General features: G+C 37.7%; 1 protein-coding gene across 1 annotated transcript in view; it reads left to right on the plus strand.

Annotated features, from left to right (window-relative positions):
- Positions 1-245: 245 nt before the first annotated feature.
- LOC149222379 (uncharacterized) overlaps positions 246-18,185 on the plus strand; it is a 65,508-nt gene continuing 47,568 nt past the window's right edge. Inside the window, exons 1-2 of the mRNA XM_089385416.1 lie at positions 246-802; positions 3,316-3,592. Coding sequence (XP_089241542.1) covers positions 694-802; positions 3,316-3,592 — 386 coding nt within the window. The 5' untranslated portion in view covers positions 246-693. The remainder of the gene's footprint in view (positions 803-3,315; positions 3,593-18,185) is intronic.

An 18,185-nucleotide genomic window follows, 5' to 3' on the forward strand; every position in this document is an offset into this window, starting at 1 on the left:
TTTTCCACTCTTTAATATTTATGAGACACACATTCAAGTAAATATCTTATTTACTAAACCATTTGTTATTTTAATGCATCCAAATTTTTCTACTCTTTATACAATCTATCATTAAAAAACCTTTCTCATCAATGATATAGATTCATTGGAAATCTCTATCGATTTATAACTTATCAATAAGTCCTAATTTGGTATTTTATAAAGTGCGATATTGCCAATAAAGGGTCTTTATTGGCATTCTCCTTATGCTTCCCGCCAAAGATCTAACTCGAGAAGCATGTGGAGATTTATAACTATCCATTCTATTTGGCCCAATACAGAGCTCAACTTTTTGGGTCAATACGGCTAAGTTCAGTTGAGAACATGGGAACCTCTTCGCTCAACAAAGCGAGCCATTCTTCGTCTGGTCACCAATAAAGTAATTTGGGAAGATCTGGTCACGTGTAAAACAAGCTATCCTCCCACTGCCATTGGTTCCTTCGTTTGTAACAGAGGACACTGCACATCAATGCCAACGCTTCCCATTCCATGAAGAAGAGAAACGACCAATATTATTTGGGTGTCCCTGTAAAGTCATTTGGGTCCGTGCCACGTTTACAGTATACATTGAACATCCTAATCTCTATCAATGGACTCGAGAGGTAAATACGTGTGTTTTTGTTATTTTTGAGGTATCTGGGCGTGGTGTTTTTCATGGAGTTTGGAGGTTTCAATATGTTGGGTGTCAAAAGGCGCCCTCCATCTACATGCCCAGATCGCCCTCAATCCAAATTGACCAAGGACGATGCTCTCTCTATTTATGGTGAGTTTTTTCGATATACACCTAGGGTCTGCAATCTCAATTTATTTTATTATTATGGATTCAATGGCTAGTATTTGTATTGTATTTACACGAGAACGGTCTGTTGAGTCTGTCATGGAGTTGATGGACACATGAAATCGGAATCAGATTTCCTTAATGGTGGCAAGCTTGATTTTTCAGTTGAAGCTGTGAACAGTGTTGTGTGTATGGATTCAGTACGAGAAATATATCAGCTGAAAATGTCATGTAGTTTTGCCACACTGAGGAATAAACTATTGTTGTATTGACTGGGCATCAGATCTGAATGGGTATTACAGTTCCCAGTGCGTTTTTGTTATGCATAAAATTGACTATTGGTTAAGTGCTTACCCTAATTAGCAGTGGTACCAATGGGTGTCTATCTGTTTCCGTTACAAGTGATGCTTCATTGTTACCTATGAAAAATCGCCAAAAAGTCTGGTTTTTCGGACTTAACTGCCAATGAAAGGTCAACTGCCCAGTGATGGTCATTCTAGGAAAGGATCATACTTATGGTTGGTTAAAATGCCTCTATATGGCGGATATTGGGTATTTCTTCAGTCGAAATACCCAGGACTCACACCTGTTCCCAGCCATGTCTCAAGCAGTTGGGGATCTCCGCTAGAGCGGAACACTAGGGGATGGCATAGCAAGCCATTATTCTCACCTGTGAAACAACACCTTTTTGGTGGAATGCGTCTGCAGGACTCGCACCTGTCCCCCGCCATGCCTCCATCAGAGTTGTAGAGATCTCCTCTTGAACGGTGGAATGAGTTTTATATATATATATATATATATACTCACTTTTGAAGTGTATTTTCTGATTATACGTTTGGAAAGTCACAGTGGTGCTGAAATGTATGCCTTTTTGGTCGTATACATTATCCTTTTTGAACCAAACCCATTCTGATTGATACTCCGTGTCCCAGTTATTGAGTAACGTATGTTGTTGGTTTTGGGAACTGGGCTTTGTAACCAGATGTAGCCACATGGCCTTTTGACTAGGGGCAAGCAAGTTTCACCTATTAGGAAGATCAAATTTGCTTACCCCTATTGGCATTTTTTTTTTATAATTTTCTTTAATTGGTAAAAGCAACCAGTCTTCGCCTCTGAAATTTTAACACTGTTTTGATAAAATAGTTGATAAGAAACAATTTATTGAGATATTGGCTTTCTATTGGAGAGGAACATATTTGATTGCACCAGTTTTCTATCAATTTTCATTAGATTGATCCTGCCAACCTGTTGAAAGCATTCGATTTTACTCTGGAGAACTTAATGGCATTTACTTGAAAAGGTGCGAAAGGGAACAATTTCTTCGAAGATATTGAATATTCTAAAGGATTAAGGAAGAAATTTGAGGATTTAACTTCATTTTTTTCTTTTGACAAGAGAGTATATATTTTGTATTGAAAATCTGTGCCTGGTTGCGGCAAATATATTTGGTATTACATCTCTTTTGCCCCAGAAATTTTAACTGATAGCGATTATCAACAAGAAATACAAAACTATCTTATCAACAAGAAATACAAAACTATCTTCTACAAGTATCCTTTATACATCAAAATAGGGGATTCTGCAAGTATACAGCTTGCAGAATTGCCCCCATGCAAAATCTGCTAAAGCAAAACGTTGACTACTTTGATTTAGAATGATTCTCGAGACCACTGGATTGGCTTTCTGCTCGGAGAGGTTCATGATGTTCCGAGAAGCAGGCTGCTAGCTGAGGGCGTGATATTGCTGATCCACTAGTGCTGCTGGTTCTCTGATTGAACTTTTCTTTGAGATTAGATATCTCCTGACGTAGGGCATTCATCTCTTGGTGGGATATTTGAATCTTTAAACTTTGCTGGTCTTCCCATTCTGTATTAACCACTAATCTCTGTACATTTTGTTCTCTTTTAAACTCAAGTATTTCCATTTCTTGGGCCTCGACTTGCTGAACTAGGGATGCGATGAGAACCTTGCATTTACACTTTTTGACTGCCCTGATAGGCTGCACCAATGCAGGGCTGTCCATCTTCCTATTTTTCTCGAGAATCTTTGTGCTTGACAGGGTAACAAGCAAGGGATCTTTGTTGTGGACATCCCTGTTTCCAAAGAAACTCCCGTAACCCCCATTAAAACCCAGGCTGGTATCATAAGGCTTCCTGCCACTACGCTTCCTCAAATTTTCGCGGATTGAACTTAGAAATCATGTATTCACGTGATAAAATGTGTTGCTTATGATTTATTCTCTTTTTGAATACTCTCAGGCATGCTTATCCTACATTTGTTGATTCAAATTATAATGGGAATATTTTACGTTGACTTTGTTTCTAGAGCCATTACTTATCCTACTTGTTTACCGTTTTAATAATTCCCTCTCCATCATAGTTTCTAGAATCTGAATGTTCTCAGTTTTTAACAGCGTGCATATCATGTGGAATCTTTTATGCAATTTTTACTAAACTTGCTTGAATGACTGAACTTGTTGTTTGAAAATTGTATATTAGAGTCTACGTTGCAGAAACTGCGAGCTGGCTCTGGCTCGATTTTGAGCTCCAACGGGGATATATCAAAGCCAAAAGCATCAGTGATTGAAGGTCAAGAAAATACCAGTGGAGATGCCTCTTTTAGCAGTTCTGGAAGTACATTGACTGATGGCCTGTTGTGTATCAGTAAATCAAATTCAAAAGAAACTTCTTGCTCCTCATGTTCCATAAAAAGCCAAGGAAATTCATGCTTCTTCTGTTCCACAGAAAGTCAACAAAATTCTTGTTTCAATTGTAGGTAGGTGAACTCATTGGATGTCTTTTTAAACCTGATTTATTCTTCGGCTTATTTAAACTATCTATTAAACTTGTGATACATCTTAGAGGTATTTAAATACGTGCTAGGCATGAAATTTGAACGCTTTTTTCCTTTTTAAGTGTTCCATTTGTTTCTTTGAACTGATTTTGATGTGAAATGTATGACTTTTATACAAAACTTTTGTTTCCTTGTTAGACAATTGTGCTCACTTATCAGCTCTATATGTTCCATGGAGAGGTATTTTTGTCTTGAAACAATGACCTTAATACTTTTGATAGTTTAATAGCAACTATCATAAATCCTAGCCATCTGAAGAGCAGTTATATTCTGTTTATACACAAAAATATTCTCTTATTGGCTATCACAAAGTCACCACATGGGGGAGTTTTTCATTGTTTTACCATAATCTTCAACACTAGATGAAGGGCAGTGATCATAAATGTCAGCCACAACCAAATGTGGATTTCCTAAGGCAAACCACAATGGACGATTTTGTGGTTGACTGAACATACGATGAGCCAAAAAACATGATTGACGACTTGATGCATGCCTTGTAGATGACTAAAACAGATGACTGATGATCAATGATCATGAAGTTGTATGATGATGTCCGATTTCATAATTTTAAGCATTACAGCCAAGGCTCCTATTAATTGTTGTATGTAGGAACCATTATCACAAAATATAGCACCTTAGTGCAAACCCTTCACATGGTGCTTAAAAGTAATGTAACATGGAAGTGTTACCACTGTCAACTAGGCAACAACTTCCTTCACTTTAGTGAAGGATGGGTCCTACACAAGGGAGGCTTCCCTAGTTGCTTCTAGGGTTCCTATGGCAAGAAGGGATCAAGTCTAAGGACACTTATCTAACTACTCAAAATATGACCAATACGATATAATATGCAAGGTAAGAACAAAGTGGTTAATTAATGCAATTTCCAGATTTGAATAGTTAGCAAGTTAAAACTCAGGACATATTATCAATCCAAAAGCATTGTTTCTCAATATGATAAACTGTGAAAATCTGCATAACAGAAGTTGATATTTATCAATGGAAGATCCTCAAACACTACAAAAGAAGAAAATGCTATAGCTGTTGCAGAACTTGCATGAAAGAAGATAAATTGCAGCAATAGGGAAAATTATAACAGCAGCAAATAAAACAGTCGTTGAACAAGTAATTATCAATGAAAACTAGGGCATTATCAAACTAACCAAATCTGAAAATTGCAATGCGTATAATAACCCTAGACAACAAGATGTCTAGCTCTAATAGGTCTGTAAATGAAAACAGCAAGACAAAATAGAATCAAATTAATTGTAGGTGTTTTAGATGCACAGACACTCAAAATGTCAAGCTTCTCTGTGGCTGAAAATTTATGCAGGGCTGTTGTAAATCCTAATTTAATCCTAAAACGATAAAATACAAGTTATGTTTTGGATTTTATGATTGACTGTTTGGAGAAAACTAGTGCCTACTTATTATTTTGGGGCATATGGGTCAACTAAGGAATCCCTTGGGAGAAAGTACGTGAATCTAGGGCTGTCCACTACTAGCCCTAGAATATTCACCGATTTTTTTTTACAAATTCCGGAAAATTCAAGGGAAGACTATCCACTAGACATCTTCCTAGAGTTTTTAAGAAGGGATTTATCCAAGATGAAACCAAGAGAATGCACCCTCTCCACTAGAAAAGTACAATTACATTGAATAATCATTCATAAACAAATCCAACAAGATTTAAAGAGACCACTTACCCAAGAAATCATTTGCATCCATAAACCCTAGCCATGAAAATCCATATAAGTTGCAAGACCATCCATAGTACTATCTCCACAAGAAGACAATCTAGTCATCCTTCTATAACTTTTTAGATAAAAGAGAAGAAAAGTAGACAAGTAGTGATATATCTCCACAAGTAACAACTATTTACAAGTGAGGAGTTCTTGTGTTAGTTATATGAGAGATCTAGCTCCTTCCCATCTACTAAAAGCCATAAAAACATAAAATAATGCTTTTATCTCTTACAAACCATAAAGATAAGGCAAGAACATATAAAATATCCATGGTACAAAAGTGGATAGGTCTCAAAATCCCCAACGATGCCTCATAAATGAAGAATAATACTCAAAATATCAATTCATTCATCATAAATGTTTGCTACAAGGCCACATGTGGTGCACAAATGCTCTTCAAAGTGGATGACTCACTTTATGTAGAGTGTAGGGGCTTCAAAAGGTGAAACATTGTCTTCTAAGGTTGTAATGTTTCATCACCAAGAGTCATAACATGCTCCCAAGGGTATCATGTCATCACCGAAGTGTCTATTCATCATGAAAAGGTGACATATCTGTCAAGACGCTGTAATGTCTCAACTCATATGAATGGTAGGATGTCTCCATAAGGGTGCCAAGCTAAGTCACCTGACATGGGGACATGGGCACATTGACCCACCCGAAATAGGACACGTTATATATATATATATATACTAAATAGATATTTCTTACACAAATTCTCATTCATGATACAAATTCAGACATAGATCTAGATTCTACATTGTAAACTTAAAATTTGTAAGTTTTACAAAGTAACATTATGCATATAGATACAATTGTGATAGATTCATCAATGTTCCAATAGGGTTAAAGACAAGAAATTGCAGTTTTCTCATTAAGTCATGTTAATTTTAGATAACAATGGTATGTTCTATGCTTAAGAGCAATTTTACTTCAATTTTCTTACTAGCCCAATATCAATATCCAATTTAGCAATCATATCAACATGATAGTAAAATGTAGATAGAACATAAACAATAACAGTAGAAGACAAGCCAAGACAAGAGGACACAAGATACGACACCGGCCAGGGACAAACCCTAATGTGGGGAAACCCTTGATCAATTCTTCTTATAATTCTTCAAAAGTTCAGCACAGAGAGAGAGTACAATATACAATTTTCACTTGCCCAATCAAAGTGAAATATGACTTGTCAAACAACAGTGACAGAAAGCCTTAACTAGAAAGTCAACGCTGGTCAACAAGGCAGATTTTGACCTTCAAAACAGCTTGGTCAAACTCGGTCAACTCGGCCTCCAACAGCTAGTCAAATCAGCCCAAAAACAATTTGAAAAAGTCTAGTTAAATTTGGTCAACGAAAGTCAATGTTGCAGCAAACCCTTTTGCAGTTAACGCTGGTCAAACAATGGTCAAACAACCTCGATTTCTATGCCCAGAAATGTGGCCTACCCAAACAGAGATCCCCCACACAAAACCGTAGTCAAAACAGGTCAACGCAAGTCAAAACAACCTCTTGCAGTTTCAGTCAACGCTGGTCAATGGCTGGAACAGAAAATTACAATCCTTTGCACGTGTGGGGAGTTGCCTCTGAAATTTGTACCCAATCAACGAAGGAGAGATAAAAGAATGAGTGTGTGTGAGATGACAAAATGAGGAGGAGGCTCCTTGTATTTATATGAAATGTTGTGGGCTTGAGGGTGCAAATTAGATGGCTGGTTGACCTTGACAATTTGTCCATAATCAAAATAAATTCATAATTCCATTTGTACATGTTAGAATGGGATGATCTTTAGATCAATCCTACACCTCTCGGAGAGAGGAATCCAATAAAAATATCAACTGCCTAATATGAGCTGCCCAAGGTGAAGTTTGGCCCTAGTTGCCAAATTTAACAAGTCATCAAAATCAAAATGTGTTGCATAGGTAGTAGCAATGCCAATGGCAAATAGAAATAACAAATACAAAACAACTACAAGCCTCAAGGTAGTAGGTAGTTCATGACTCATGAGTCATCAATCATCATCATCAAAATCAACATCACTGGCATGGTCACCACTATCATCCGTTGCATTCTCTTCCTCTATATCCAATTTCATCTCTACATCTGCTAGTGTGGAGGATGACCCCTCAATATTATCACCATCATCAAAAGTGACAGGGTCGAGCATTGGGCCATTAAGATCGAAGTTGGCCAATGCCAACTCAACATTGTTATCCAAACCCATATCATCAGGAAAAACATCCCACATCTTTGTCTTTCCCTTCAACCACTCATCCCTCTGCCTGTAAATAAGACGAAGGTTGGTGTGCACATACACCATTGTCTCTGCCCTGTACTGCTCGAGCCTGCTCTTCTTGACACTATACAAATTCCCATATGTTCTCCAATTCCTCTCGCAACAAGAGGATGAAGTCACCTGAGAGAGGAGCCTCATGGCTAACTGTTGTAGATGATGGCTTGTTGCCCCGTGAGTTGCCCACCAAGAATAGGGCTTCTTAGCCCCCTGTCTCTAATCACATCATAGCTTGCAAATTGCCGAGTACCAGTGGAAAACTCTGCAAAGGCATCCTCCACCTCGTAAAGGGATGCTCTATCCTGAAAAATCCGCATTAGTGCATCCTTCCTCACTTGTGAAATTTCACCATCCATGTGAGGAAGGAATCTGTGGGAAGGTCCACCATTTAGCCACTCATGGCTGTAGTATTTTGGGTTCAATGATGATCCAAACAATGCAAAGGTGTGCAATTCTTGTCCCATTTGCTGATAAGAATATCTTGTCTGGTGGTGAAGAAGGCCTCTGATGATGTCTCATACTCGGGGCACACACTCTATAAAATAATGGTCGTCACAAACTCAATCATGGAATCCCATCCCTCATAAACCTCTCCTAGGATGGGTTGGTCTGTATCTGCAAATTGTAGCAAAGTAATGATAGGGTCCATAATCTTAATAGTGAGATCTACCCTCTCCCACTAGGCATCATCGAACATCGTGTCTTTCACTCTTTTTGAGGCTGCTTAATCTGTCTTTCTCCAAAAAGACCAAAACTCTGAAATAACCATGGCCCTAAGAGCGGTCTTGACCTCCCTTAACCACTTCAACATACTGTGTATCTGCAATCTTCAACAATCATAGATGGGTGTACTCCAGGACACGATCCAGGGCACGTTGGACACGAGAATTTGACATGTGTCCTAGAGAATCGTGTCCGATTTGTGGGATTCGGTACACGAGGGGGGGGAGGACAAATCCGATTTCTTAGGTGCCAAGTCATCAAAAGGTCCAATGACCTCAATAAAGTTTGGAAGAAGACATCATCAATGTACTCCAAAGGTTCACGTCTCGTCACCAAGGAAGGGCTCCAAGCATCTAAGTGAGACTATTTGATATATGTACAAAAGTCAATGCAACATAAATGGTGAGTCATGTCCAATGTAAAGGCCATTGGGTAGGTTACATTAGGTATCTTTTTCTTCAAAGTTCACACTAGCTTATGACATTATGCAATTTTCCAGGTTTAAGTATTGGAGGATCATCATAAAATCGTATTAGTATTTAGGTGTGCTAGTACTGAAGAAAAGGAATATTTCTAGAAAGGCCCATCAATATGTGAGTGGAAATAACAATGGTATAACTTGCTGTTTACTTCATGGCAATGGTGTCATTGACATGCTTATACCTTTGTAGGAGTGCCTATGCATTGACTTAACCTTTCTTTAACATTGTGCCTTACTGCCCCTTCATTTGCCTATTTCTTATATTCTTTTATTTTGCTTCACAAGCCTCCCTTTTCTTGTATATGCATTTCATTGCATAGGGGTTGGGATGATTTAACTTAGTCCTTCTTTTAGTTATACTATACATTTCATTGCATAGGACTTGGGGTAGTGGCCTCATAGCAAGGGGGTAGAGCTCAATGTTTTAAAACTCTGACTCGGCGAAGGGTCGACTCCGACTTTGACTCTGACTCGATATTGACTCGGTTGGCTCGATTTCAATGACACGATCGTTGTAAAAAATACGCTAAATATTTTTATTTTATTTTATAGAAAAACATAATTTTAAAGATTTTCATTCATGTTTCCAAACACACAACATTAGAATATAGATAGAAGACAACATATGATCAAAGTAGGCTCATGAATATATCCATTATATCAAAATGGCACCCAGTGGATTGTCCAATACATACATGATCATGATATAGAGATCAAAACAGAAACACATAACCAAGGAGGCTAGAAATAGTCTCTACAACAAAAGTAAACTGTGACCAGTACTACTCGCTATTGCCAGAGGAGCCAAGATCATGTGGATCAATCTCTGGATCATCATCAGAGTCAGACAGGGGGCCCCATGGCTCCTCCTCCTCATGATCTCCAACTGCAACTGTAGAAGTGGTAGCAGTAGCACTAGTAGGTTGTGCAGCAGCTGCAAGTTGAGATAGACGAGATATGCGCTTCTGTTGTGGCTGAGCAGAGGAAGCGCTTGCGACTAGAGGACTTGCTAGCTCTGAGGCTGAGGCTGGTACAAGTGGATCAGGATCTGCATTCAACTAAACCTTATGTTTGAGTGATGCTATCATCTGTAATTCATAATCCATATCCTCACCAGAAGCAAACTCTGTTGAATGACTCTCCACTACCCAATCTGATGTTGGATCAATGTCTTCCAACACGATGGGATTTGAATCAGGTCTTTTGTTTAGCAATTGGTTGTGCTTGAGTTGGAGGTTGTATTGGACATATACTAGATCATTTAACCGTTTTTGATCCAAACAGTTTCTCTTCTTTGTGTGAATCCTCTCAAAGATAGACCAATTGCGCTCACACCTAGTAGCACTGCAAGTTTGACTCAAAATACGAATTACAAACTTCTGCAATTCAGGACAATGGCTACCAAAAGCCTCCCACCATTGTGCTGCAAAAAACATAGGAGTGTAATGTGTTAGCTCAACAAAATTACAAATTATATCCAACTTTCAAATTATAAACGATTTAACAAAATAAGTAGAAAATTGAAATTTTTGTTTATTTGGCTCATCTACTTCCCTTGCAATCTTTGCTAGGTTCTTCCTAAAGGTACCTGAGGCATTGTTGAAGGTTGTGACCTGTCGGTGTATCTCCAGCTGATCACACTCCATGGGATCATGCGATCAATGCAGTCAATCAATCCATCTCTAACCTCCCCCCTCAAAGCTCCTGTCGCCTTAGCTTTATAATGATACCATGGGTTAAAAAAATACCCAGCTGCATGTATAGGGCGATGGAGTTGATTGTTCCATCTTTCACCAATGATTGCCCAAATGGGCCCATACTTAGCCACTTTATCCTTGTATGCCCTCTTTATTCGCTCCTTTGCTTGATCCATAGCCTCATAAATGAAGCCCATAGCCAATCTTTCCCCATCCACCAACTGCAACACCTTAACCAGTGGCTCAACAAGCTTCACAATCTCTGTTGCCTTTCTCCAAAATATTTCTTCATTAACTTTCTTTTTCAATTCTTTGCCTTCCAATTTGTGAGACCACTGGCTTTGACTCCATTCTTCATTGGAAAAAATCTTTTGCGAGTTTCTATGTTGTGAAAGCATAGATTGCAATATCAAAAAATGAGTAGCAAATCTAGTGATGGCAGGCCTAATAATATCCTTGCCCTCTATGTGTTTCCTCATCAAGCTCAAAATCCATGAATTATTGTAGATAAATTTTGTTATGCTTTTGGCATGATCTACAGTGTTTTTGACCCAATCTAATTTGCCAATATCCTCAAGCATGAGGTCTATGCAATGTGTAGCACATGGGGTCCAAAAGATGGTTCTGTGTTTTTCCTCTAACAGTTTACCAGCAAGAACATAGTTAGAGGCATTATTTGTGATGACTTGAACAACATTAGCCACCCCCACCTCCTCAACAACCTCATCCAATAGCTGAAACAACAATTGCCCATATTTTACCTTATCAGATGTATCAACTGATTTTAGAAACATGGTTCCCTGTGGGCAGAAGATAAGAAAGTTTATGATGGTACAGTTTCTTTGATCAGTCCATCCATATGACATGATGGTACATCCTGTTCTTGCCCATGAGTCCTTGAAAATTTTCAAATACTCATTAATGGAGAGAATTTCTTTTTGCAAACGATACCCCATTAGCTCATGCATAGTAGGGCCTTTGAAGCCTTTTCCAGCAGCATGTATGGCATCAAACGTAGGCTCATAATATGGTGAACGGGAAGCCTTTCCCCCAATTTATTTATTTATTTATTTTTTGTTGTTATTTGTAAATCGTTGTTTACGGGTTTTTTGGGCCGTTGTCTCTAACTCGGCCGGTCGAACCATTTCCATTGCCGAGTCAATTTTTTGGGCATCGGCTCGAACCAACTCGACTGAGTCGGTTCCGAGCCGGCCGGTTTTCAAAACACTAATTTTAGGTGATCTGATAGACTATATGATCTAACAATTTATTTTAAGATTGAATAGAGATTTACAAGTACGCTAGCCCTTGGGCTCCAAGCTCAGAGACTATGGGAAAGGACCGACCTTGTTTGAGCTTCAGGGTATCATTGTGACTAATTATTTTGCAAGAGGGTTTTGGCTGGGCTATTTTTTCAAAATTCTTCATCCATGAAATATATTTTTTAAAAAATTCTCAAAATTTTTATTTGATCATGGGCTACAAAAATTGAATTTGCTAAAGAGAGCTAATATTAATATTGTAAATATTTGTAAATTATTTCTTCACTAACCCATGTATATTTTTGAAGTTTTGTAAATATTTAAGTGGGGTTTGGGTTTTAATTTCAATTTTTGTATATATTTGGTATTTGGCTTTATTTTCTTCCTTGCAGGGGCCGTAAGTCAATATCAAAAGCAGGGAAGCAAGGACGAAATTTTTTAGCCCTAACCCAACTAGACGGCCAAGGTATTTAGGGAAGATCTGCCTTTGGAAGGGATCATTTTCTAGATTGAAAAAGAGCGTTCAATAGGAAAAGGTGGACCTGGGGGTTTTGGGGCCTGGTCTACAAGACCCAAGTCCCCAAATTTGAACGCTAGGCTTGGAAGAGGAGGCCACTAGGTTTGAGAGCCTAATTTGCTACAGAAAATTGGTTTCATCAAGTATTTTCTGATCCAAGTGTTTTGCAAATTGATCTAGCCGCTCAAATCAATTTTTTGTGGTTCTAATTCATCAAAGATTATCAAGAAGTGTGGCCGCAAGGGTTGGAGGCCCTAATCATCTGCCAAAGTTGATCTATTTAGCTTCTAACCTTGTTTTGCAGCCTTCGAATAAATTTTGCCAAGGATTTACATTGAATTTTAATCTCTATCTTGGCATTCTACTTTTGTGGTTTGAGTTTGGGGCTTAAAATTCATTATTTCTTGAGCTAATATTTGGTTTGCAGGCCGGAATCCATTGGAGAAGGGTTCAATAGGACTCAAGTTTCATTGAACCATAATCTAGGGTCTAAAAGCCCTAGCCGCTAGCCCTACTAACCTTTTTCAACCTGGTTGCTAGCTAAAATAGGGCCGCTAGCCCTAGAGGAGGTTTTTCATCCCTATAATTGGTTTTCAAGATAACACATTGGTTTTGTAGGTCTTCCATAGACTGATCTCCAGGTTTTCAAGGCCCTTCTTCATAATTTTGAAGCTCAAAACTTACCCAACTCAAATATTGCTTGCCGCAAGCCTTGGAGAGCATTTTTAGCTTGGTGTTGGGGTTTGAGTGGCTGATCTATCATATGTCAGAACAATACATGTGGTTGCAGGTGTTAAGCGTTCAAGTTTTCTCATTCCAAGCCAGATCTACCTTCATTGGTGCCTTCACTAGCCAAATCAACTATTGGGCAACGGCCTAAGTGTCTTGAGGGTTTGATTTCTTTCCTATCCTTCTTCCATTTTTTGCATAATTATTTCAGATCTGATATCTCTGAAAACAGTAACAGATCCTAACTAAAATCACCCTAAACAAGCCTAAAAATCAACTATTGGGCAAATGCCTAAGGGCCTTGAGGGTTTGATCTCTTTCCTATCCTTTCTCCATTTTTTGCATAATTATTTCAGATCTGGTATCTCTGAAAACAGTAACAGATCCTAACTAAAATCACTCTAAGCAACCCTAAAAACACTCTTAATTAAGTCTAGAATCTTAACAAATCAATACACATTAACTAAGGGCTTTAATAAGTTGTGTTTGGCAAGTTTATTTTACATTTTGGGACTGATTTAACTGGCTGAAGCAATCTGATCTGAATACTTAAATCTGGTGCATTCTCTGAATAATTAGCAGTAGCATAAATTCATTGGCAAAGTGATTTGATTGGTTAAATAATCTAGTATATGTCCAATACAACGTCCGTCTCAAGTGCAACCAATCGCTGAACAAAAGACTTGATTCAGATCCCATTGTGTTGGAAGACATTGATTTAACATCAGATTGGGTAGTGGAGAGTCATTCAACAGAGTTTGCTTTTGATGAGGATATGGATTATGAATTACAGACGATAGCATCACTCGAACATAATGTTTAGTTGAATGCAGATCCTGATCCACTTGTACCAGCCTCAGCCTCAGAGCCAGCAAGTCCTCCAGTTGCAGGCGCTTCCTCTGCTCAGCCACGACAGAAGCGCATATCTCGTCTATCTCAGCGTGCAACTGCTACACAGCCTGCTAGTGCTAGTGCTACCACTTTTACAGTTGCAGTTGGAGATGATGATGAGGAGGAGCCATGGGGCCCCCTATCTGACTCTGATGATGATCTAGAGATTGATCCACATGATCTTGGCTCCTCTGGCAGTAGCCAGTAGTACTGGTCACAGTTTACTTTTGTTGTAGAGGCTATTTCTAGCCTCCTTGGTTATGTGTTTTTGTTTTGATCCCTATATCATGATCATATATGTATTGGACAGCGCACGGGGTGCCATTTTGATATAATGGATATATTCATGAGCCTACTTTGATCATATGTTGTCTTATATTCTAATGTTGTGTGTTTGGAAACATGAATGAAAATCTTTAAAATTATGTTTTATTATAAAAATAAATAAATATTTAGTGTATTTTTTACAACGACCGAGTCATTGAAATCGAGCCGATCGAGTCGATACCGAGTCGGAGTCGACTCTTGGCCAAGTCGGAGTTTTAAAACATTGCCTAAGATAACTCGTACCAATAGAATGTTCTTATCACCGACAAATGAATGAACAGTTGTAACATTCAACACAATATAGAGTATAAACACATAAGCTAGTACATACCACAAATCAACGGATAGAAGAACACCATGAACTAAATCCATAAAGTCTTTCAATTCTGAAAAAAATAATTCCAGTAGAGCAGAAGCTCTACATCAATAGAAAATTACTCCACCCAATGATCGGAAATATAAGCACAATAGCTTTCTCTTTAAATAGAGAAAACCCCTCTAAGTGGAAAATAACGGCTAGTTGGTTTGATCATTGTAAAAGCAATCTTGATTGTAAAAAATAACGTGATCTTCTTTTAATCTTCACTATCGATTTTTTATTTTTGAGGAAAAATTCGAATTTCTCTTAAAAACCATATTTTATCAATCCAAAAATTAATATTTTGGATTAATTTCCTCAAAAAATTGACATTGACTTAACCACCAAGGTTCAAGGGCTCAAATTTTTTTAAAATATCCATTTTTCCCTTGGTGGAAAACCTCTAAAAATTGATTTCCTTTTGACTGATGAATTTTTGATTATTTTCCACGTGGAGAGAAATTAATTTCTCTCTAATTTTTTTTGACTTGAAATTAATTAATTTTTTGGCTTAGGATTTTTATTTTATTTTGCCAGAAAATTATTCAATTGACTGTAGAGGGGATTTAATTATTTTTCCATCCTCAAGTAAATTAGCCATGGTGTCTGATTGCGAGGGGTTATGCACTAAAATATATATTACAATTAGTTCAACCCTTAGAAGGGGAAACACACATTTAGACCAGACCCTCAAGACATTACCCAATTCTGTGACACAATATGATCCAGTATGAAACCAAGTCTGCTTATAATAAAGTAGTTTAGCCATGGTGTTCTAATTATGAGGGACCATGCATCAAATTATTCCTACACACACTTTTACAATAGACTCGATAAACTCTTGGACTCACCTAAAACCTTGTCAACGAATCCCACCCTAGCTTTCGGTTATAGCTGGAAGAAAAACTCTGTTGATTATCCGTGTTTACAAATACACATAATTTGTGGAGGTTAAAAGACTTCGTAGGATGAAATCCTTTAACAAAAATCATAGACTTACATAGGTGCAATTACATGACACAATTGTCATACTAGCATAATTTACAATAAAGTTTGCAGAATTTTTTGTTTACAATGATAATATTGGAAGCTTTGTACTCTGGAAAAAAATTATCTGCTGCTTTGTACTCTGGTTCTTGGACTGTTGATAAAGTGTGGTCAACATCTGGCTCTACTTGGGAACACGTTGCTTCGCTTGAAGGAATGTGAGAATCCGTAATACTGTATTCAAGAAAACAAATTAACATCAACTAGATATCCGCACAAAATCAAAATCATGTATACAACATCAAATATATATAACATCTGCTGGAATATAAAAACTATACTAACATATGAAAGATACATACATAAAATATAAATGCGTAGAATAGAAACTAACTAATGACAGAAATGAAATCCTAACTAAGAGAGTAGGGTTAGAGATAGAATATAGAAGAGACGCCATGGCATCAGATGTCTTCGACAAAGTGCATACTGAGCATCTGCCTACTTTTAGGCAGATCCATAGGTTGCTTCTCTGATGTGTCGTGCTGGTTTCTGAAGATGCTAGGACTTTGACTTATCTGAATATCATGTTGTTCTTGACCATAAGATAAATCAAATTTCTTCCTTTTCTTTTTTGCTTTTTACTTTTGTTTCGGTTGATGATGATGCAATCAATGTACAACTTTCTACCTCTGGAAAACGCACATACGGAAAGTTTGGGACATCCAAGACTTTTGTGACATGTTCTTCTTCCTTTTCATGAACTTGCTCTGTCAAAGATGATGGATCAATTTTGCAAGAATCAACTTGATTCCTTTCAGTTTCCTTGCTGCCAAGGTTATCTTTATTTAGCCATTTCTCAATGGAATCAATGACCTTGTCAAAATAAGATGAAGTTTGCTTCAGTGACCCGGGAGGCTTATGCTCCAGATCCTTTGATCTGAGCTAGAGTTCCTGAGCCTGTGATTTTTCCATTATTAGCAACTTATTCTAAAGAGTGATTTGTTCAATTCTCATGGCACCCATTTGATTAGTGTTGAAATATGTAACTAGGTTCGGTTTTCATAATGACATGTGTAATCATGATCTTATATAATTGATGTAAAGAAGAAAATAAAATTATATTGTAATGCTTGAGTCATGGGTTTCATGCTCAAGGAGGTTTATTTTATAGACGAAGCTCTCATTTTGAGCTATTAGGTTTGATCAAGTCATAAAGTCTAGTTAGTCAATGTCATGTATTGAAGGACTATGTGGGCATGTTACATATTATAAAAAGGATCTAGAGACCATTCTAGAAGAGCATGTTGACCTTGTCCCTTCACAAGTCGGCTTATTTCAAGGAGCAAATCCCTATATATAGAGAGAACTCGACATCATTTGGAGACCAATTCGATCAAGCATCCAAGACAAAGAAGGAAGTGCGAAAAACACCATAGGAGAATCTCATCACCAAGCAAAGAAATAAGGATCAAAATTGAGTTAGTTCTGATCTATTTTTGGGCAAATATACTTCACACGTGCGAGGAGAATTGGTGCAATTTGTTGCAGAATAAGCTAAGGCTAACATAGTCATCTTAGAGGTCAGATTAAGGATGAAGACAAGGTATCCATTAAACCGAATTGCAAAAGGAAGTTTTACTATCTAAGCGAAGGGAATCAAGGTATAAAATTGGTGGAGATACCCTCACACGTGATGCAACTAGGGTTTTTGGAGAAGCCGAGAGTTGCAGGTCTAATTCAAGAGGCCAAAAATCTGAAGGGTAGCTGAGATCCAAAGGAAAGCAAGCAGCTTGACTTGCGTTGACTCAAGAAAGAAGAAGTTGATCTTAGAAGCCTTGTGACTTTGTCTTGGAGTGGTTGGTAAGTCAAGGGTCTTTGGTCTTGGTATTCATCATTTGAAGTTTCTTTAAGAAGAAGAATTCGTTTGGGTTTTCCTCTCAAGTTGGAAAGGTTTTGGCCCTAGCTGATCACCTACATCTTGTGTCTCTTGTCTCATTATTGTTTATGATTTGGTAGTTGTTTGATGAAGAAGAACAGTATAATAATTTAAGTGAAAGAAGAACCTAATTTAAAGAAGTAAAAAGTATTCACAAGTAGTTATCATAAAAGAGAAATCACCTAATTCTTATGCCCTAGATTTCTCAACATGGTATCAGAGCTAAGGTAACAAATCAAGGAAGGGCAACTCATCAAGAGACACTCAAGCATTCAAGGATCGAAACTCTAGAAGGGCATCAAAGCAGATCTAAAAGATCATCTCATCCTAAAAGCATCTTGAAGTCAAGATCTACAAGGAAGTGTCAAAACCCTAGATCGAAGAAGAAGTCTACACCAAAAGAAGTCTTGGGATCCTCACTCAAGTCATCATCAAATAAAAAGACCACAAAGACCCTACCTCTACTCAAGTTGAAAGGATCTACAAATCAGTAACTTGAAGTCTACTCATCCAAGAGAAGCAAAATCAAGGACGTTGTCATCATCATCAAAGGTTCTAAGGTGATCTC

Source organism: Pinus tabuliformis, chromosome Q, assembly GCF_031772625.1.
Source record: "Pinus tabuliformis cultivar Carrire ecotype Pingquan chromosome Q, CPIR1, whole genome shotgun sequence".
Taxonomy (NCBI): Eukaryota; Viridiplantae; Streptophyta; class Pinopsida; order Pinales; family Pinaceae; genus Pinus; species Pinus tabuliformis.